The 24,315-nt window shown below is 35.1% G+C and overlaps 1 protein-coding gene across 5 annotated transcripts in view; it reads left to right on the plus strand.

The window, feature by feature from the left end:
- The window catches only part of SBF2 (SET binding factor 2), a 479,282-nt gene that overhangs the window by 223,413 nt on the left and 231,554 nt on the right, over positions 1-24,315 (plus strand). For all 5 annotated transcript variants that reach the window (XM_053899995.1, XM_019456278.2, XM_019456281.2 and 2 more), the window contains 3 exons: positions 4,073-4,195; positions 5,940-6,050; positions 8,322-8,427. In XM_053899995.1, coding sequence (XP_053755970.1) covers positions 4,073-4,195; positions 5,940-6,050; positions 8,322-8,427 — 340 coding nt within the window. The remainder of the gene's footprint in view (positions 1-4,072; positions 4,196-5,939; positions 6,051-8,321; positions 8,428-24,315) is intronic.

Raw genomic sequence — 24,315 nt, forward strand, 5'->3', positions numbered from 1 at the left:
TTTTAGGTTTCTCACATCTTTTCAGCATGTGAAATACGTAATTGTTACACAAAAGATATTCTAGCTGCCGTAATGAATAAACAGTATTCCCTTAAATGATAAATTATTTATAGAAAAATTTTACCAAAACCACCACATTACTGTCTCTTGGAACAAACCTTATTTTAACCAGCAGTGTTGGGGTTTAAATTTTTTTAGTACTACATTTTTAGTACTACATTTTGCTTTGAAAAGAGGAGTATGAATTTTGTCTAAACTTGTGACATTATATTCTCTTTTTTTGTAGAAACATTGTTTATTAATTATAATGAAGTATTTTAATAAGAATTTTGATATTTAATTCATAATTTGACTTAATAAAACAATTAAGCAATAAATATTAAAAATAATTCCAGTCTTCCAACAGAGATTTGGAGAATTCAGTATTTTAAAAGGATGATGAAAGCTAAATTTAAGGAACACACACACACACACACACACACACACACACACACAAAACAGTCTTTGAAATTAAGCATGAAAACCTGGTGTATTATTATAGTATAAAATCACTAAGAGGGATAGTATATCAGTGTATTATAGTAAACTCAAAGTTATGATCATAAGTAGTAGAGCTTCATCATATTTTATTTCCTTGGGATTCATCTTTTATTAAAAAATATTATAAGGAGTAAAGTTTGTATATAATTTCACTTTTGGGTTTTGGGTTTTTGTTGTTTTTATTCTAAAGTATATCTTAATGATGACATAAGATATACTAGATATATATTCTCAGGTAAATATTGCCAGGTAATCTATAAGCAAAAAGTATAACCAAACTAAAATTAGAATTTGGTGCTTATTTACTTCAACCAGAAATCTGAAAGTCTTAATATATTGCAAAATCTCTGATTAAAAAGATAAAATTATTACATAATATGGATGTTAATTGCCCTTAGTATTTTGCATTACTTTTTTTTTGACATTTCTTTTTTTTTATTTTATTTTTCAATATATGAAGTTTATTGTCAAATTGATTTCCATACAACACCCAGTGCTCATCCCAAAAGGTGCCCTCCTCAATACCCTGCATTACTTTTTGAGTTGAGATCTAATTACCATGCCATAAAATCCATCCTTTTAAAGTGTGCAATTTAGTCTTTTCAGTATATTAAAAAAAATTTTTTTTTAACCATAGTACTGCATTTTGCTTTGAAAAGTGGAATATGAATTTTTTCTAAACTTGTGACATTGTATGCTTATAGGAGAGCTGTTAGAATTAAGAATAACAACATCTTATGATTTATAATACAGTTATGAAGTAAAAGCCAACCTCTGTAATAAAAAGTGATATAAATAAAAATGGAATTGTTTTTACTTAATACAGATTTACACTATACTGGCGCTTTTTTTCTTTTTTGTTAATAACTATTCCATTTAGTGAATGTTTAAAGAATAGCTTTAAGAAAAGACCAATGCATTCTATTTTGTGTTATGGTCAAAGTAGGTTAATGGTTATTTATTTGAAATGGTTATCTACTTAGTCAAGCTGACTTCTAATGGTACTCTAGGGCATTTATCACAATCTCATAAAATGGATAGCTTTATCTTTTTGAGGAATTTTAGTCGTTCTTTTGTCATTTCAAATTTGTTAGTAATCCATGAAGAATATGATTCATTATGTGTGGAAATATTTGGTAAATTCATATTCATCACATTTTTATTATTTCTAAGGATTTTAGAAACCAGCCAACCTTTTAGCTTTTGCTTTATAACAGATGAAAATCTTTCAAGAGCATAGGGACCTTATGACACATATAAAAAGTAAACAGATAGTTCCCTTTGGATACGTGCATTCCATAGACATCTAATACTTGATTATATTTCACTGTACTAGAAAATATACGAGCTCCAATGGAGATAGAAAATATAGTTTTTGGCCTCTGTAAGTGAGGGGGGCGGGGGAGAGACTTTCCTTGGTGAACTAGCCAGAAAGTTATTCCAAGAAAATTCATTCCTGCATGTATGCAGTGAACAAAAATTAATAAAGTATCAACCATGTGCCCAGCTCTTGTTTTAGGAACTGGAAAATTACTAGTGAACAAGACAGAAATCCTGGGCTTCATTAAGCATATTTTAGTGGAGGAGACAGACAAACAAAAAACAAGATAAGCGTGGGGCACCTGAGTGGCTCAGTCGGTTAAACATCCAACTTTGGCTCAGGTCATGATCTCACAGTTTGTGAGTTCAAGCCCCACTTCGGGCTCAGAGCCTGGAGCCTACTTCGGATTCTGTGTCTCCCTCTCTCTCTGCCCGTTCCCCACTCGCACTCGCACTCACTCTCAAAAGTAAACATTAAAAAAATTTAAAAAAAAAAAAAACAAGATAAGTGAAAGAGGTTAATATGTTGGATGGTAACAAGTGCCAAGGAGAAAAATAAAGCAAGGAAAGAAAATAGAGAATGTTAGTGAATTGGGATTTTAATTAGGGTGCCAACAAAGGCTTAACAGATGAGAAGTCACTTGAACGAAGACCTAATGAAGATGAGGGAATTCATCATTAGAGTATCTGTGGGAAGAGTATTTCAGGAAAAGGAATAACAGACAGTGCTTAAGAGCCTTAGTTGGGAGCATGCCCAGCATGTTTGAAGAGCAACAAGGAAGCATACTGGGGCTAAGGAGGAATAGGAGAGACTGAAGGAGATTATTAAAATAATCCAGACAAGCAATGATGGTGGCTCATAATACTGTGGTAGGAGTGGAGGTGGTGAGCATTCAGGATTTGCTGACAGTTTGGATATGGGGCATGAAGGGAGAGGAATCCAGAGTTTTGATCTGCCAAATGGACAGGTAGGATTTCCATTAACTGAGACTCAATACTGTAGGAGGAATGGAGTTTGAGGAGAAAGATTGGAGCTATGGTTTGGACATGTTTAAGATACCTGTTAGTCATCTAAGTGGACAGGTCAAGCAGGCAATTGGATTTGGCATTTTGGGGAGAGGTTGGTGGGAGAAATGAGTTGGAGGATGTGTGATATATTGGTGAACTGTGCTGAGAATTAAAAGAAAAATAAGTAAAGGAAAGGCTTCAGGAAGGAAGACAGATTTTTGAGCTGCAAATTTGATTAATGGAAAAGAAAGAACATTCTAGTTAGGGAAAATGTCCTGGCATCTTAGAATATCATCTAGAAATCAATCTGAATGCTTTACTACCTTGTCTTTTTTTTTAATTTTATTTATAAGTTTTATAGTGCATCATATAGTATAATGGAACAGTAGGTGCACAGGAAATACTTGTTGACACATAATGGGAACAAAAGTTTTCAAAGTTTATTTCATTAACCAGTATTTTTAGTCATTGTAATGTAGGGTATTTTTTTATTATAGATGTTTTTATTGTGCTAAAATGTACATGACATAGATTTGCCATTTTAACCATTATTAAGTGTACATTTCCATGGCAGTAAGTACATTCTGAAACTTAGTTTTGTGTAGAAAGATATTTTCTCTTCTCAAAAAAATCAACATTGTTGCTTATGAGCAGAAGGAATTTAGAGCTGATCGGGTTTCACTTCTAAGAGCACTGAGCATTCTGTAAGCCTTAGAATCCTAAATGAGCATCACTTTTGTTTGAAAGATTGGTACAAGTAGAAAAACAAGAATGAAAATTAGTGCCTTCTAAAATAGATCTTTTCTTAAAAACTGATTCTCCATTTAAGTGAGTATCATTTTTAGTTGTTTGGGTCACTATCTAAAATAATGTTAATGTGTCTTCTTTACCTTTGATTCCCGATCTCACATAGAAACCAAATGCTCACATAAAGTTGTGGTATATATCTGGAGCATAAGGAGCTTTTCAAAATTGAAATAAGCATGGCTTTCTTTATAATTTCTTTGTCTACTTACTTGCTTCTTAGATTCCTGTCAAAGTATGTATCTTTATTTTTAGTTTGAGTTTTGTAAATTATATTATAAATTATATTTTATAAATAATTTTTATTTTGTAAATTACATGAAAATGTGTGATATGTCTATCTTTTGTGAATTATAAATCTAGAAATTCTGTCTGTTCATTTCAGTGCATCTTTTTCTAGGGAACAAAGAAGGAAGAGATTGAAGGTGAAGTGGAAGGGTCTGGTTTAATTCAGCCTGCAGAAGTATTTGCTCCCAAAAGCCTGGTGTTGGTATCCAGATTAGATTATCCAGAAATTTTTAGGGTAAAGAACTCATAGTTGTCATTATTGATTTATATTATTGTGTGAATCTGCTTTGAGTGAATCATGGTAACAAGATTTTGTATTTAAAATATCTTTGAATTGATTTAGAGGTTCATCAATAAAATAAATGTAGTGTTAATAGAAAAAAATGTATTCATGTTGGATGAAATACATACCTAGATTAATGTAACTATTTAAATTTATAAGGATGTAGTGTTTGTTTTTAAATAGATCCCATGGCTACTGACTCCAAAATTTATGAATCTAAAAGAAATCATTTGATTGCCTGTAGCAAATTTAAAATGTACTAGCAGTATAACAACTTTGTGTTTTTATTTACCTTCTTTTGAGGAGACCAGGCTCAGTAGATTGAATATCTAAATCTCAAATAGTTTTGGTCTCCAACATAGCTTTAAAATATTGTTTACTTCCAGATATTGTCTCTTTGACACACTCAGAATTTTTAAATGCAAAAAAATTTTTTTATACATTTAAGCTTTGAAAGAAGAGGGCTTACTTTTCTTATTTCAGTTGCTACCTTTAGTAATAGTAATGTTGATTATTGTCCGAAATCACAGATGTCTTTGGAAAATATAAAAAATATACCTTAAAATTTCTGCAGCGTCTGGGTGGCTCAGTTAAGTGTCCGACTTTGGCTCAGGTATGATTTCACGGTTCGTGAGTTCGAGCCCCACGCCGGGTACTGTGCTGACAGCTCAGGGCCTCAAGCCTGCTTTGGATTCTGTGTGTGTCTCTCTCTGTTTCTCCCCTACTCGCACGGTCTCTCTCAGAAATAAATAAAGGTTTTTAAAAATTTTAAAATATACCTTAAAATTTCTGAAGGACTTGGGAAATTAATACATAATTTCTGGAAAACTTTTCCATATTCTTGAGATTATATATATTCTAGAAGAATTAACTTAGTGTCAAGATTCCAATGGCAATGGGTAACTTCTAACAAATACTAATTTTTCTTTTTTTTTTTAAATGTTTATTTTTGGGAAAGAGAGAGACAAATACAGAGTACAAGTAGGGGAGGGGCAGAGAGAGAGTCACAGATTCTGAAGCAGGCTCCAGGCTCTGAGCTGTCAGCACAGAGTTCGATGCGGGGCTCAAACTCATGGACCACAATAATGACCTGAGCTGAAGTTGGACGCTTAACCGACCAAACCACCCAGGCATCCCTACTAATTTTTCATAGTCACAAATTTTAATAAACTGAAAGATTCATAAAGATTGCATTTTATCTTCCATTTTACCACCTACCTTCTTCTGAGCTTACGGTGTTAATTATATCTTGTCTCTATTTTGCTAACCTCTGATAATTTACAAAATTTTTTTCTGTAGAACAAATATTCTGAATTTATAAGAATCACAAAGCAATAACATTTTGAAATTTTTATCTTGAAGTTTGACTTTTTGCAAAGTAGGCTGAGACCACAACAGTTTTAAGCCCTACAAATTTGCTAGAGTGTTTATCTCAGCACAAACACCTGTTTTACAAATTATGGTTCTGCTTTTTATAAACTCATCGCAAAAGCTCATTTAGAGCTTCTGGTCAAGGAGGAAAATTTAATAAACTTAATAACATTTGCTGCTTAAAACTTATTCCATGGTCACTGTGGAATATACTTTACTGGCTTCAAAAAGAAATTTCCTTAAGAGCAGATGTCACAGCAATTTATTTTTTAATGCTTATTTTTTCCATGAAAAAGTAATCTCTTCTTTCATCTTCTCTTTGTAGGCTTGCCTAGGTTTGATCTACACTGTATATGTGGATAGTTTGAATGTCTCTTTGGAAAGTCTCATTGCAAACCTGTGTGCGTGCCTTGTCCCAGCGGCTGGAGGGTCTCAGGTAAATAGAATAAAAAGGGAGAGGAAGAGGGCCTGTTCCTCTTCTCCTCTGCTCCAGTTAATTTAATTTTTGAAGAAAAGAAAAAAATGGAATTCCTTAAATATTTTCATTTTAAAGAAGATCTTAGTTAAGCATTGTCCCTATGGTCTGCCTTCTAGAGACCCAAGATTCCATTCTCTTCTTAGGTCATAAGGTTAGTTTTAACACAGGGCTCACCTTTCACATAGCATAATTAGAAGTCATATTTTGTGTAACTTGAACTCTAGTTTACGTTTTCTTGGAAATATTCGTTTTTAAGCTGAACATTTAAAATGTCTTCTTTCTACCTTTATTACTCCTCTATACAGCTATGGCTCATTTCATTAACTTATATCAAAATGTTTTTTAGTGATAAAAATTAGAAAAACTCTAAACTACCTTTAGAAATATTAATGTTGATGACCATCCAAAATCACAGATCTTTTCCAGAAAGTATAAGCTATCCCTTAACATTTCCCAAGGTTTTTGTCATATTTGAGCCTCTCATATGAGGACATTAAATTCTTTTACTGACATAAAACTTTCTCAGAGTAGTCATCTTGTTTGTCTTAAGATTTTAATTTTCATCTCTGCAGTCGAAAAATAAGAACCTGAGCTTTTATGTCTCAATGTTTCCAGGGCACCATAGTTAAAAAAAAAAAAAAAAAAAAAAAGACTTCCTTCACTTATTTTGCTTATTCTTGTGTAATGTTGTGGAAGGGGACAGCCCTCTAAAAATTACATTGTTTATCCTCCTCAGTCTGACAGAGATGATACTTGCTATGAAACTGACATTTTTTTTCCTTGCCCTTTGTCTTTTTTCTAATACGAAATTTATTATCAAATTTGTTTCCATACAACACCCAGTGCTCATCCCAACAGGTGCCCTCCTCGATGCTCATCACCCACTTTCCTCTCTCTCCCACCCCCCCCATCAACCCTCAGTTCTTTCTCTTTTAACTCTTTTGTCTTACCTGGTGTCCTGTTACTCTTAAGTTTTTATCCTCTTGTCTTCCTCCTATTCCCTCCTCCCTCATTCTTCTTCCCTTACTACAAAGGCAGAATACAAGATGTAAGTTTGGTTACAAATGAACCTAAACTTTAAAGCTGTGGAATTATTTTATGGAACTTTCTCATGTGGGATTTATTTTGACTTTATTATGTTAATTTATTTTTTAACTTAAAAAACTTTTTATTGTGGCTGCTAGAAGTTTTAAAATATTACGTATGTGGTTCATGTTACATATTTTTTGTTTTCCAAGTTTTATTGACATATAATTGGCATAAAAATGTTGACTTTAATATTTTCTTATTTTTTAGTTAAGTATGATTGTCACTAATTTTTGTTTCTCCATTGTTATTAAATTTTCAGCTTTCTAATTATTGAATTTTCTCATACCATATTCATTTGGGCACAATGTAATTTGAATATTTTTGGTTTCATCATTACTCTTGCATCTATTAATTGGATCTTATAGGCTCATCATTACTCTAAATTTGGACTTCAAAAAAAGTTGTTTTTTTTACATTATTTATTTATTTTATTAAAAATTTTTTTTAATGTTTATTCATTTTTGAGAGACAGAGAGAGACAGAGCACAAGTCGGGGAGGGGCAGAGTGTCAGCACAGAGCTCGATGAGGGGCTCGAACTCAGGAACTGTGAGATCATGACCTGAGCCGAAGTCAGGCACTCAACCAACTGAGCCACCCAGGTGCTCCATATTTTTTTATTTTTGAGAGAGATAGAGACAGACAGAGCACAAGTGGGGGAGGGGCAGAGAGAGAGTGAGACACAGAATCCGAAGCAGGCTCCAGGCCCTGAGCTGTCAGCACAGAGCCCGATGCGTGGCCTGAACCCATGGCCCCATGAGATCATGACCTGAGCCAAAGTTGGATGCTTAACCGACCGAGCCACCCAGGCACCCCCCCAAAAAGTTTTTTTTTTAATTTTATTTTGAGAGAGAGATAGAGAGCAAGTGGAGAAGGGACAGAGAGAGAGGGAGATAGAATCCCAAGCAGGCTCTGCACTGCTAGCACAGAGCCCCATATGGGCCTCAAACTCACAAACCTCGAGATCATGACCTGAGCCAAAGTTGAGAGTCAGATGCTTAACAAAACTGAGCCACCCAGGCTTCCCCCCAAAAAACATTTTTTTAAACAAATTTGAACTTTCAAAGGATTTTTTTTTTGTTTTAAGAAAATGAGAGAAATCACTTATGTTTGTGTATGTGTGTTTTTCACCCATTCTGCAGAAGCTGTTCTCCTTGGGTGCAGGAGACAGACAGCTGATCCAGACTCCTTTGCATGACAGTCTTCCTGTCACAGGCACTAGTGTGGCTCTCCTGTTCCAGCAGTTGGGTATGTCTTTTCTTCCATTGTCAGTGTCCTCTTGTAGAAGCCTATGAAAAAAAGATTTATCTGAAACTCATGTCACCTGACATAAATCAAGAGAATAAAAGCTAATGATTAAATACCTGATGTATAAAATATATAATTATATGGGTCCTAATCTTAAATGGTATTCATTCTTTACTTTCTTTTTTTTTTTTTTTTTTTTTTTAAGTTTTAACCCTGGCCTCTTTTGCTCTGGAGTCAATTCGACTTTTAGAAAATAGGCAGATTTTCTTTATGCTTTCAAAAATGAATAGATAGTATAGTTTGCTTTTCCTTAGATGAATTAGTTTCGTAGAATCCTTGTCAGATGGAACTAAAAGTCCCATTATTCTAATCTATCACCTGGATCAGGACTTTATCTTCAATTTTCTAGCAATGGCAAGGCTGAAGAATTGTGGGGAGGACATCAGAAAAAGTACCCTCTATCCATTGGATACCTTTTACTTCATTTAGGGAGTAGTATAAAAATTTTTTTCAAAATTTTTTTCTTTTTTTTTTTTTAATGTTCATTATTTATTTTTGAGAGAGAGAGAGAGAGAGACAGACTGACAGACAGACAGAGCATGAGCAGGGGAGGGGCAGAAAGAGAGGGAGTCACAGAATCCGAAGCAGGCTCCAGGCTCCAAGCTGTCAGCATAGAGCCTGATGGGGGCTTGAACTCATGAACTGCAAGATCATGACCTGAGCAGAAGTCAGACATTTAGCCAACTGAGCCACTCAAATGTCCTAATTTTTTTTTCCAAAAATTCATTTAAATTCTAGTTAGTTGACATATAGTGTAGTATTGTTTTCAGGAGTAGAATTTAGTGATTCATCACTTACATACAACGCCCAGTGCTCAACACAAGTGCCTACCTTAATGCCTATCACTCATCTAGCCCATCCCCCACCCCCCTCCCTCCATCAACCCTCAGTTTGTTCTCTATCATTAAGTCTCTTAATGATAGAGTCTCTTATGATTTGGGATGCCTGGGTGGCTCAGTTGATTGGGCGTCCAACTCAGGTCATGATCTCAGCTCGTGAGTTTGAGCCCTGCGTTTGGCTCTGTGCGGACAGCTTGGAGCCTGGAGCCTGCTTCAGATTCTTTCTCCCTCTCTCTCTGCCCCTTACCTGCTTATGCTCTGTCTCTTTCTCAAAAATAAATAAACATTAAATTTTTTTTTTTAAATAGAGTCTCTTATGGTTTGTTTCCCTCTCTTTTTCCCCCCTTTCCATATATTCGTTTCTTAAATTGCACACATGAGAGAAATCTCATGGCATTTGTCTTTCTCTGACTTATTTTGCTTAGCATAATACTCTCTAGCTCTAGCCATGTCATTGCAAAAGGCAAGATTTCATTCCTTTAGATGACTGAGTAGTAGTCCATTGTGTATATATATCACCTCTTCTTTATCCATTCATTAGTCATTGGATACTTGGGCTCTTTCCATAGTTTGGATATTATTAATAATGCTGCTATAAACATTGGGATACATGTACCCCTTCATATCTGTATTTTTGTGTCCTTTGGGTAAATACCTAGTAATGCAATTACTGGATTGTAGGGTAGTTCTATTTTTCACTTTTGAGGAATCTGCATACTATTTTCCAGAGTGGCTGCACCAGTTTGCATTCCCACCAACAGTGCAAGAGGGTTCCCCTTTCTCTGCATTCTTGCTAACACTATTTATATTGTTAATTTTAGCCATTCTGACAGGTGTGAGATGGTATCTCATTGTGATTTTGATTTGTATTTCCCTGATGATGAGTGATGTTGAGTATCTTCTCATATGTCTGTTAGTCATCTGGATGTCTTCTTTGGAAAAATGTGCCTTCATGTCTTCTGCCCATTTTTTAAGTGCATTATTTGGGGTTTTTTTGGATGTTGAGTTTGATAAGTTCCTTATAGATTTTGGATACTAACACTTTATCAGATATGCCATTTGCAAGTATCTTATCCTGTTCCATAGGCTGCATTTTGGTTTTGTTGATTGGTTCCCTCCCTGTGCAGAAGCTTTTTGTCTTGATGAAGTCCCAATAGTTCATTTTTGCTTTTGTTTCCCTTACCTCCGGCGACATATCTAGCAACAAGTTGCTCTGGACCAGGCCAAAGAGGTTGTTACCTGTTTTCTTCTCTAGGATTTTGATAGTTTCCTGTCTCACATTTAGGTCTTTGATCCATTTTGAATTTATTTTTGTGTATGGTGTAAGAAAGTGGTCCAGTTTCATTTTTCTCTTGCTGTCCAGTTTTCCCAGCATGATTTGTTGAAGAGACTGTCTTTTTCCTACTGGATATTCTTTTTTTATTATTATTCTCAAGTTAGTTAACATACAGTTCAGTCTTGTCTTCAGGATTAGAACCCAGTGATTCATCTCTTACACATGACACCCAGTGCTCATCCCAAAAAGTGCCCCCTTTAGTGTCTGTCACCCATTTAACCCCCGCCCCCACCATCAACCCTCAGTTTGTTCTCCGTATTTAAGAGTCTCTTCTTTCCTGCTTCACTGAAGATTAGTTGACCATATAGTTGTAGATAGAAATAGTATAACTTTAAAGTGAGTATGTTTCTGATCACGGCTGCCTGAGATTCCTGTTTACCTCTTACTTGTCCTTTATATGTGCCTACATATGAGTGTCCCATTCTCCTTGATTCAGTCTTTGTCAGTGTTCTCCATCTGTCTTTGGGTCTTTTTTTAGTTACACTGGAACCTTCCCTTCCTTAGGGCTCATATTCTGCATCCCCATGGAATTATTCCTTATACAAAACTCCTGCCCTCTTGTTTCCTTTCTATATCATGCTGAATTTTGCTGCTTGCTCAGCTCTATAATTTATCCCTTCTTTTTCATTAATGGCCCCATCCTTATTCTTCTGTTGTGACTTCAATTGTCAAATTTAGAAAGCCTCAGAAGAAATTAATGTAAATATATGCGGAGTTTTATAGTATCCTAATAAAGATGAATGGTGATACCAATCCCCAAGTAGTAGTTTTTACCCCTTTACACCTATTTCCTTTCAGAAGTTCAAACACTAAAAAATCACCTATCCCTTTTTCTCTCCCCTCTGAAAGATTCTACTCAGTCATTTCAGTGAAGTCCTAATTTAATTAAACTTTTTTTTTTTTTTTTAAGTGTATGAAATAGATAATCTCTCACTGGTGGCACTTACTTCTCTAAAGAATATCTTATTTATTAAATCCTCCTGCCATATACTTTTAGAAAATATTTTAGGGGCTTCATGGACTACCTGCAGCCTGTCCATGGTCCCTCCTAACCATTGACTTAGTTGATTTTAGCCAAACACTATTCCTGTGACTTTTTTACTTTTAGAAGAGGCTGTATACCTCTAACGGGTCAATCAAAGCAAAGATTTACCATGAAAAGGAATAGAAAAATAATGACACAAATATAATAATATCACATTCCCAAATGCTGCCTTTTATCTTAATGAGTGCCTTACAAGCCTCGCATGTTTTTGAGTTTTTACAATGATTTGATGAGGGGAGGAGAAGGATGTTACTGACATTCAGTGCCCATGACCAGGGATATTAAACATCCCTCATGCATGATGTATGTGCACCAGAAGAGTTTTTACTTCAAAAACACTGGTAGCACTCCCACTGAGAAAAACTACAATAAAGTATAAATTTATAAAACCTGTATCTCTCTTCAGGTAACGGTGGTCTGTGTAACTTAGACTAACCCTCTTAGCAATAACTACTAGAAAAGCTATGTAAATATAAGCATCATCTTCTTGAAAGTATCAGAAGCAGTAAAGGTGACTAAACCATGGTCCGAGAAAAGAAGGAAACCTAGAGAAGTGAGCCAGACATTTGGGACCAGTTTTTCCCAGAGCATCAGTTGATTTTGGAAGAAGTAACTGAAAAGCTGTCCACACACTATCGATACCCGTAGGGATGGGGGAAATTGAGTTCAGGTTTACCAAGGGACATTTCTTTAAAAGCTGTCATCCTTTGAGTTGAGACTACAAAGGACCACAGCTGAGGAATGAGTCAAGGTCTACATAAGGTCCCTTGAGGAACTGAAGTGGAACTTGAGATCATTTTAGTTCCTTAAAATGGATTCTAGTGATCCTTGATGCTACTGTAGTATATAGCTATATACTACCAGTAAAAGAAAATCCTCTCTGGAACAAGATAACTGCATTCTAGGCCTTAAGTATACCTGTAAAATTTTATATATAAATATTCCCAACACTCAACCAAAACTAGCCAGAAACACAGAGGACTAATCCTATATGAAAGAAATACAGAAGAAACCATAGACAGGGGCACCTAGAAAATAGTTACCAGATTCACATATTAAAATAACTATGCTTAAATATTGAAGGAGATAAAAAGTCCAGAGTGAGAATTTGGGGAGTGGCATCAGCAAGATGTTAGAACAAGAAGTCCTAGTCCTTCTTCCACAGAAACATTGCTTTAACAATGATGTACCGTTCAAAATGCAATCCAGCTAAGAATTTGCAGTGAGCACACAGCTGAGTACAAACAGACACGTTAAAATGGGTAAGGAGAGCAACTTCACTTTTTCTTGTCAGCCTCTCCCCCAAGCTTGCACAGCTCAGCACAGGGAGAGGACGCCCCAGCTTGCAGCTCCTTGGGGGAGAGGGAAGGAGAAGAGTAGAGTATGTATTCAATTTTCCAGCTTTTTGGAGGGCTGCCTGAGGGTGAGACTGGTTCCTGTCTCACCTCTTTTGGAGCACTGACAGGATTGGCATGGTTTCGATGCCACTGAGAACAAAGAAGAGTAAAGGGTAGCTTCCTGTACCATCATTGCTTGTCACAGGTGGAGAAGATGCACAACTTGGGGTATATCCCATGGGAAGGAGGAAGAGGAAAAACAGCAGTCTAACTTTTCAGAGAGCTGCCTGAATATTGACAAAGTTGTAGAGGAACTTTAATTCACTGCTGATGAGAATGTGAATTGGAGCACAGTTTGATTTACTAAAAAGTTAAATAAACCAAATAATCTAGCCATTCTACTCTTAAACCTTCTACTCCATTTACCTAAGGAAAATGGTAACATTGTCCATAAAATATTTGTACATGAATGTTCATTTCCATATTTTTATGGATATTTTAAAAACTAGGAACAAGCTCAGTCTGGATCAGTGGCAGTGGTTAATGGTGATAATACATAAATAATCTGGTATATCCATACAATGCAGTACTACTAAGCTATATAATGAATTATTGAGACATGGTATAGCATAGATTAATCTGAAAATAATTATGCTGAATTTAAAAAGTCATACAAAAAAGAATTTATACTGTATGATTTGGTTTCTATAAAGTTCTAGAAAATGCAGTCTCTGTGGTAATAGAATAGTTGCTTTGGGGGTGAGAAAAGAAGGATTACAAAGAGATATAAGGAAACTTTTTTTTTAATGTTTATTTATTTTTGAGAGAGAGATAGAGACAGAGCGCAAGCAGGGGAAGAGCAGAGAGAGAGGGAAACACAGAATCTGAAGCACGCTCCAGGCTCTGAGCTGTCAGCACAGAGCCTGATGTGGGGCTTGAACTCACAAACCATGAGATCGTGACCTGAGCCGAAGTTGGATGCTTAACCAACAGAGCCACCAAGGTACCCCAAGTATGAGGAAACTTTGGAATGTTGTGTTCATTATCTTGATTGTGGTGATGGTTTTACAGGTATGCATATATATGTCAAAGTATATCAAATTCTACAAGTGAATTAAAAATATATATTCATACAAGAGCTTATACATGAATTTTCATAGCAGCATTATTCATAATAGCCAAAAAAATGGAAACAACCCAAAGGTCCATCAACTCATAAATGGATAAACAAATTTTGGTATATTTATATAAATGGATTATTATTGAGCCATACTAAGGAATGAATTTTTGATATGTGCTACAAATGGACAAATCTTGAAAACATTATGTGAAGTGAAAGAAGCAAGACTCAAAAGGTCTTATATTGTATGGTCCCATTTATATGAAATGTGTACAACAGGCAAATCCATAGAGACAGGAAGTAGATTAAAGGTTGCCAAGAACTAGTGGGGGAGGGGACAGTGGAGTGACTGGTAAGGAGAATGGGGTTTCTCTTCAGGTCATGAAGTTGAGTTAGAGACTGGTGATGGTTTTACAACCTAAGCCTATACTAAAAACCACTGAATTGTATTCTTTATAAGGGCAAGTTTATGGTATATGAATTATATCTCAATAAAGAAAAAACTTCTTGTCAGAAGCATTCAGAAGCCATCTTGAAGAGGCTTGCAACTGATCTGATGGTATAATTTGAGCTTCATAAATGATGGTAATTGCAATTGATTGAAACCCAGCAAATATTTTTAAATCCATGAATTCATAATAATATTAAATGAAAAATTATTACCTTAGAACATAATGGAACCAATTTGTTATCTTGAAAACTTATCAGTAAAGGAAAAGAGGGGCGCCTGGGTGGCTCAGTCGGTTAAGCATCCGACTTCGGCTCAGGTCATGATCTCACGGCTTGTGAATTCGAGCCCTGTGTCCAGCTCTGCGCTGACAGCTCAGATCCTGGAGCCTCTTCGGATTCTGTGTCTTTCTCTCTCTCTGCCCCTCCCCCGCTCACGCTCTGTCTCTCAAAAATAAACATTAAAAAAAATAGTTTTTTAAATAAAGGAAAAGAATCTAGCATTTATTCTGCCTTGTTTATATGACTATATAATACAGGACAACCCATTATTAGATGAGGAGAATTGTCTTTTTAAAAGTATTCTATCAAGGTGCACCTGGGGGCTCAGTCGGTTAAGCATCCTGCTCTTGGTTTCGGCTCACATCATGATCTCATGGTTTGTGAGTTTGAGCCCTGCATCGGGCTCTGTGCTGACATTGCAGAGCCTGCTTGGGATTCTCTCTCTCTCTGCCCCTCCCCTGCTCTCTCTCTGTCTCTCTCTCTCTCTTTCAAAATTATAAGTAAACTTTAAAAAATAAAAATAATAAAAGTATTCTATCAATAAATGAAAAAATTATAGTAACAGAACATCATCATTTTACAGTCTTTAGTAAATGAAGATCTGATAATCAACAAGTGTTATTATAAGAAGGAAAAAAGCAGGTATTATATATCTAGCCTTGCCACACACACTACCTGTAGTTTGGTCAGAGGGATTAATCTGAGTCTGATTTCAGGAAATACAGAAGACAGGGGAACACATTGAAATGCACCAAAAGATGGCAGTTGTCAAAATCTAGGCTCTCAGAAGATGTGGTGTGTGTATATATATGTATGTATGTATATAATGTGTGTGTGTGTGTGTGTGTGTGTGTGTACACACATATAATGGAATATTATTCAGCCATAAAAAAGAATGGAATCTTACCATTTATAATAACATGGATGGAGCTAGAGAGTGTAATGCTAAGCAAAATAAGTCAGATAAAGACAAATACCATACTATTTCCCTTATATGTGAAATTTAAGAAATGAAACAAATGAGCACAAGAAAAAAAGAGAGTAACCAAGAAACAGACTCTTAACTGTAGAGCACAAACTAATGGTTACCAGAGGGGTGGTAGGTGGGGGGATGGGTGAAATAGGTGAAGGGAATTAAGAGTACACTTATAATGAGCACTGAGTAATATATAGTATTGTTGAATCACTGTATTGTACAACTGAAACTGATATAACACTGTATGTTAACTATACTGGAGTTAAAGTAAACTTTTAAAAAGTCTGGGTTCACAGAAAATCATTGGTCAAATGTCCCAGGTTCTTTATTGTTTATTTTTAATGTTTATTTATTTTTGAGAGAGACAGAGCACAAACAGGGGAGGAGCAGAGAGAGAGGAAGACACAGAATCCAAAGCAGGCTCCAGGCGCCATGCTGTCAGCACGGAGCCCAACACAGGGATTGAACTTACAGACTGTGAGATCATGACCTGAGCCGAAGTCAGACGCTTAACTGACCAAGCCACCCATGTGCCCCTGTCCCAGGTTCTTTAACAAATAAATTTTAATGAAAGGAAAGGAATGGAGGAATAACTTCAAGATTAAAAGAGATTTATAACATACCCTATTTTTAATAGAGTGAGATTGAACTATAGTGTCTAGGAATGCACATTTTGGCAATGAAACTATAGAAAAAAAGGAAAATGGTTGATAGAATAAAGTCAAGATAATGGTTACTTATGGCAGTAGAGAGAGAATTCTGATTGGAGGCACAGGGAAGGGGCCTTTAGGGTTGCTGGCAAAGTTCTCTTTCTCAGCCTAGGTAGTGTTCATTAATTCTTTAGGATAATTCACTAAGCCACCCATTTTACTTGTATGGTTTTCTATATTTGTGTTTAATCTTTCAATAAAAATATTTTTTAAAAACTTATAAAACTAACTCTTTACATGTATATATTTTATTTAAAAATATATAGTACTTCAACACATTAGAGATTTTATTCTCAGATAACAATGTCTAGAGGTAGGCAGTACAGAGCTGATGTGTTGACTCACGGTTGTCTTCAGGGATGGTATGGAAATTCTACTCCATAGTTTTTCCTTACTGATTAATAAGGGGTTTTTCCCTTACAAGACTGTGAGCTTTAAGAACTTCTTATTCTGTGTGTCCTCTGTATTTGGCATAGTACCTTAGACTCAAAAAACATTAATATTTGTTGAATACATGAATGAATACATTAGCCATGAAGAAAACGGCAATCATTATTTTATTAGATGATGTTCTATGTATGGATGAAGTGTGTCGGAATGTATGACTATTAGTCATTTGAAGATCAGATTTCATTATTTTACTCTCTAGTATTTTCAGCTGAATTATCTTTTGCTTACATATTCAAAATTTAATTTTTCAGGGAAAAAATAAGGAAAAGATAAGAAAGGGAAGGAGAGAGAAGGATGCTTCTAAGCGCTGTGTGCAGAGTTGTAGTTTCCAGAGCATGCGGCACTGATAATTCTGTCTAAAGGCATGTTCTTATCACCAGTCATTTTGGTTGGACTGTTGTTGAAGGCCATTATCAGAGTTCACTACCTGGGTTGGGGGTGAGATGGTGGTGGTGGATTTTATAAAGCATAGACAGGAAGCAGATAAGACTGTAAGATTCTTTTGTAGCCTTGACCAGTTTTCCTGTGGAAGGTCTAAATGTAATGATAACATTTCCTTGGTTCTTCTCTCCACGGATTGTTATGATAATGAATTTGTTTTTCACAGTTTGAAAGGTCTCTGCCATTGCCTGAAATAATTATGTGGACTTCCACCATCACCCACCTCATTCCCCATAATTTCCTGTTAATCACCTTCGTCTCTTACTTCCTGTATTATTTATTTGTTCCTTGTAGCCTATCTGAACTATTTTTGTTTACCTGAAGAGTTGTGGAAAACTGTAGATGTTTTGTTTTTTTAATGTTAGTAAGATTATATTCACAGGACTGGTTTTTATAGCCCATCTGATTTTTTGTTTGTTTGTTTAATCCATAGCTGTTTAACTCACATGTCCCTCTTTAACCCAAATAATTTTGTGAAATTTTCATGACATGTTTTGCCATATCTGTTTAGTTATAATTTGGATTTTAACTGCAAATATGCTAATTTTAGAATACTTATTCCCCAGTTTTTACAGTATCCTATTTTAAAGTATACTTAAAAATGTATACTACATTTTTTAAGTTGCGTACTAAAATGAACTTGGACCCTCATCTATCGTCAATTTCCATAGTTAAACTACAATAGTCTTATATCATCCGTGCTTATACTTCTATCACAGCTTTACCAATGTATTATTGACGCATAGCTTATGTAAGTTCAAGGTTTACAATGTGATGACTTGATGCAGATATATATTGTGAAATGATTACTACAGTAAGATTAGCTAATACCTCTGTCCCTTCACATAATTCTAAATTTTTATGTGTGTGCTGATAATATTTAAGATCTACTGTCTTAAGAACTTTCAAGTATATAATACAGTATTATTATTATAATCATCACGCTGTACATTAGATCCCCTGAATTTATTCATCTTATACTTAGAATTTGCGCCCTTTGACCAGTGTCTCCCCATTTCTCACATCCGTTAGCCCCTGGCAACCACCATTCTACTCTCTATTTCTATGAATTCAGCTTTTTTTGATTCCACATGTAAGTGAGAACATAGAGTGTCTTTCTCTTTCTAATTTGTTTAACTTAATATAATGCCTTAAAGGTCTATCTATGTTGCTACAAAAGCCAGGATTTCTTTCTTTTTTATGGATGAAAAATATTCCATTGTATTACAATTATTTTCTTTATTCATTCATCTATCGAAGGACACTTAGGTTGTTTCCATGTCTTGGCTGTTGTGAATAATGTTATGAACATAGGAGAGTAGATAACTCTTCAAGATAGGGATTTCATTTCTTTTGGATATATAATCAGAGGTGGAATTGCTGGATCATATGGTAGTTCTATTTTTAATTTTCTGAAATACTTCCACATTGTTTTCCAAAATGGCTGCGCCAATCTACATTTCCACCAAGAGTGCACAATGGATACCATTTCTCCATAACCTTGCCAATACTTGTTATCTCTTATCTTTTAGATAAACATTCTAACAAATGTAAGATGATAACTTACTATGGCTTTGATTTGTATTTCCCTGATGGTTAGTGATGTTAAGCATCTTTTCATATACTCTACATGGCATTTGTATGTTTTTGGAAAAATATCTATTCAAGTCCTTTGTCCAATTTTTAATCAGATAGGTCTTTTTTCTTGGCTATGAAGTTGTATGTGTTCCTTATATATTTTAGATATTAATCCCTTATCAGATAGATGGTTTGCATATATTTTCTCCTCTTTTGTAGGTTGCCTTTTCATTTTGCTGACTTATTTCTTTTGCTAGGCAGAAACTTTTTAGTTTGATATTGTCCCACTTGTTTATTTTTTCTTTTGGTGTCACATTCAAAAAATCATTGCAAAACCAATGTCAAGGAGCTTTCCCCTATGTTTTCCTCTAGTAGTTTTATAGTTTGGGTTCTTATGTTTACATATTTAATCCATTTTGAGTTTGTTTTTTTTTTAAGTGATGTGACTTAGGGGTCCAATTTCATTCTTTTGCATGTGAGTATCCAGTTTTCCTAGCACTGTTTATTGAAGAGATTATCTTTTCCTCATTGAATATTCCTGGCTCCTTTATGAAATATTTGTTGACCTTATGAGTTTATTTCTGTGATCTCAATTATCTTCCCTTGATTTGTGTGTTTTTTATGCTAGTACCACACTATTTTTATTACTATAGCTTTGTAATATAGATTTAAATCAAGAATTATGATGCTTCTAGCTTTGTTTTTTGTCAGGATTGCTTTGACTGTTTGGGATCTTTTATGGTTCCATATAAATTTTAGGATTTTTTTCTGTTTCTGTGAAAAATTTCATTAGAATTTTGATAGAGATAGCATTGAATCCATAGATGGTTTTGGGTAGTAACATTTTAACAATATTAATTCTTCTGATTCATGAACACAGGATATCGTTCCATTTATTTGTGTCTTCTTTAGTTCCTTTCATCAGTCTTGTGGATTTTAACATATAGATCTTTCATGTCTTGGTTAAATTTATCCCTAAGTTTGAAATTATTTTTGAATGCTGTTGTAAGTGGGATTGTTTTCTTTATTTCTTTTTTATTTTTATTTTTTTTAATTTTTTTTAACATTTATTTATTTTTGAGACAGAGAGAGACAGAGCATGAACAGGGGAGGGTCAGAGAGAGAGGGAGACACAGAATCTGAAACAGGCTCCAGGCTCTGAGCGGTCAGCACAGAGCCCGACGCGGGGCTCGAACTCACACACCGCGAGATCATGACCTGAGCCGAAGTCAGACGCTTAACCGACGAGCCACCCAGGCGCCCCCTTTATTTCTTTTTTAGATAGTTTCTTGTTAGTATATAGAAATGCAGCTGATTTTTGATTACTGTTGACTTTGTATCTGCGTCTTTACTGAATTAGTTTATTCTAATAGCTTTGTGGTAGGGTCTTTAGGATTCTCTCTATATAAGATCATATCATCTGCCAAAAGATTCAGTTTTACTTCTTTTCTTATGTGGGTGCCTTTTATGTCTTCTTGCCTAATTGCTCTGACGAGGGTCTCTAGTACTCTGTTGAATAGAGTGGTGAGAATGGGTACCTTTTTCTTATTCCCGATCTTACTAGGAAAGTTTTCAACCTTTTACCATCGAGTAAGATGTTAGCTGTGGGATTGTCATATGTGGTGTTTATTATGTTGAGGTACATTCCATCTATACCCAATTTGTTGAGAATTTTTATCATGAAATAATATTGAATTTTGTCAAATGCTTTTTTCTGCTTCTATTGAGATGATCATAGGATTTTTATTTATTTTTATTTTTTAAATTTTCATTTATTTTAGAAAGAGAGAGAGACAGAGCATGAGTGGGGGAGAGGGAGAGAGAGAGGGAGACACAGAATCCAAAGCAAGCTCCAGGCTCTGAGCTGTCAGCACAGAGCCCAATGTGGGGCCCAAACCCATGAACCATGAGATCATGACCTGAACCGAAATTGGACGCCCAACTGACCAAGCCACCCAGCTGCCCCAGTCATGATTTTTAAATCTTTCATTCTATTAATGTGGTGTATCACATTGATTTGTGTATGTTGAACCATCCTTACATGCAGGATTAAATCCCACTTGATGATTGTGTGTGGTCCTTTTAGTGTGATGCTGAATTCGGTTTGCAGATGTTTTATTGAGAGTTTTTGCATCCATTCATCAGGGATATTGGCCTGTAGTTTTCTTTTCAAATAGTGTCCTTATCTGACTTTGTTATCAGGATAATGCTAGCCTTGTAAAATTAGTTTGGGAGTGTTCCTTCCTCTTTAATTTTTTAGAAATTTGAGAGGAATTAGTATTCTTATTTAAATGTTTGGTAGAATTTACTAGTGAAACCATGTAGTCCTAGACTTTTCTTTGTTGGGAAGTTTTGATTACTGTTTCCATCTCCTTACATATTATTGGTCTGTTTGAAATTTCTATTTCCTCCTGAGTCAGCCTTGGTATAAGCTTTTTTATATGCATAGTTTCTTTTTGCTTACCCAAATTAACCTCAGCCAGTTTTTCATTAACTATTATTAGGTCAGTTTTTTTATGTTGATTGTCTCTAATACTAAATATCGACATTATTAAAAAATTATTAAAATAGCCAGAGTTTTTTCTTCAGTTTATCTTATAAACATTATTTTTACTTTGTATATACACATCCTTAAAATTTTGATTATAGCTGTAACTTTTGGTTCAGAAAGTTACTTCTATTTTTAAATTTTTTTTTTAACATTTATTTATTTTTGAGACAGAGAGAGACAGAGCATGAGCAGGGGAGGGTCAGAGAGAGAGGGAGACACAGAATCTGAAACGGGCTCCAGGCTCCGAGCTGTCAGCACAGAGCCCGACGCGGGGCTTGAACTCACGGACCGTGAGATCATGACCTGAGCCAAAGTCGGACGCTTACCCGACTGAGCCACCCAGGCTCCCCTATTTTTAAATATTTTAATGGGAAAATTTTGGTATTCTCTTTTGTCTTCCCCTGGAAAATCTTCTGTCTATAATGCTATATGATTATTCCTGAAGTGACATTAACTTTTACAAGAATATCAAAAATAATTTATGTTCCTGAAATAGAAAGATGAAATGCCAGAGGAAATAATGAAAGTTTAGGTTGTACAAAATATTATTTTTACATTAATACCTTTAAGAATATGTTGAGGGGCACCTGGGTGGCTCAGTCAGTTAAGCATCCAACTTCAGCTCAGGTCATGATCTCGTGGTTTGTGAGTTCAAGCCCTGCATTGAGCTCTGTGCAGACAGCTCAGAGCCTGGAGCCTGTTCAGATCCTGTGTCTCCCTCTTTCTCTGCCCCTCCCCTGCCTGTACTCTGTTTCTCTCAAAAGTAAATAAACATTTTAAGAATTTTAAATAGAAAGAATATGTTGATTGGTTAATTTACAAACCATATATTTTATGCATCAACTGTGGAATGATTTTTGTCTTTTTACCTTAAGTGATTGAAATCTAGTACCTTGGATTATGTTTCTGTTTTCACTCATTTTTTTCAGTTTATTCATGTAACATTATTACTTGTTTTTTGTCTTCTTAATTATAATGGGAAGAAGTTAAGTAGTCATTTTCTTTCTCAATATATGTAGTTAAAAAGAATAGTTGGAGAATTTGAACACACAAGAGTTTAGACCATTACTGTGAATGGCATATTGTGCTCTATATATGGAAAAGGAGGAAATAGGAAATTTAATGTTTTATTAGATCTATGACTAATCATTTTTTGACAGTTTGAATATCAACTCCTTTCCATGGGGATTTGAAACAAATTAAATCTTCTCACTGATCTGTTCTGGAGCAGTTTTTTGAAGGAACTACTTACCATGTGTACTCTATTCCAGAGGCCTTAGGATCTCTTGGGAAAACCGTTCAAATTTAATTTTTTGAATAAATAGCACAAAGAATAAAGTCCCTATAATGCTTACCTGCAGGAGTATTTGTTTTTAATTTTTTTAATGTTTATTTACTTTTGAGAGAGGGAGACAAAGTGCGAACAGGGGAGGGGCAGAGAGAGAGGGAGAAAGAGAATCTGAAGCAGGTTACAGGCTCTGAGCTGTCAGCACAGAGCCCATCAGGGGGCTTGAACTCACAAACTGCGAGATCATGACCAGAACTGAAGTTGGATGCTTAACTGACTGAGCCACCCAGGTGCCCCAGGAGTATTTTTTTTTAATTAAATATTTACAAAGTCAGTAACATATGCCAGGTTCTGTGCTAGTCACAAGTGATATAAAGATGAAAAAAGCCATAGCCCTTACCTAGATATACTTTTAACCTAATGGAGAAACATACATATTTTAAAAACTGTATTACAGTATAATTAATGCAATAATAGGAATACCAAGAACTAAGAGAGATACCAAGAGAGATACCTTACTAGCTAGACAAGAGGATGAAGGACATTCCAGGTAGAAGGAAGAACATAAGCAATGGTATAGAGCCATAAAATGTCTTCATGAAATAGTAAGAGGTTTGATGAAGTTTGAGTATAGGGTTGTAGGAAATAGACTCTAATCAGGAACTTGATTGCTTTTGTTTTGAAAGTTAAAGATTAAATTTATGCTAGTTTTGTAAAGGAAGCCATTTTTAGATTACCAAAGACTGATAGCCAGTGATCTATGGAGTGCTTGTTGACTAGTGTACTACCCTTGCTGGAATTACACATAAATAAAGCATGTGGTGGCTACATGATATAATTTGAGGACAGTTCAGAAGAATCCTGGTTCAAAACTGTCTTCTCCATTTTCCTTTTATGGTGTTTAAATGCTATATTAAATAGTAATCTCTATCTTTGTATATAGTTACCCTTTAATGAGTGTAAATGTTTTGAGGCAAGATAGCCACTAAGAGTTATCCTTCATTGTCATGAAGTTCTCTTGTCTAAAATTTCATTTTACTCTTTTAGCACTCAGAGATTTAATATTCTTTGGCTACTCCAGCATTTAAGTATGCAACTTACAAATGATGGCAGGATAAATAACCCTCTCTTTTGTGCTCTGTAGCACTTTGTACATATCTATATTCTGTTACTTTTAATTATTTACTTACCATCTTCACTGAACTGTGAACCCCTGTTTCAGCCTGCCTCAAATTTCTTTATCCATCCCTAGAGTTTGCAATTTCTTATATATCTCAGCAGCTTGATAAAGGCTTAATAGTGGAGGAAAGAAGGAAAAAGGAGAAGAAAGGAAGAAGTTTTAATTAAAAGTTATTTCTGCCAAGGCAATTCCTTCCTGCTTGATCCTTGCTTTATTTAGTTAGCAATTACTCAATATATTATCCTTCC

Source organism: Panthera pardus, unplaced genomic scaffold (assembly GCF_024362965.1).
Source record: "Panthera pardus isolate Hobbes unplaced genomic scaffold, ASM2436296v1 HiC_scaffold_12, whole genome shotgun sequence".
Classification (NCBI taxonomy): domain Eukaryota; kingdom Metazoa; phylum Chordata; class Mammalia; order Carnivora; family Felidae; genus Panthera; species Panthera pardus.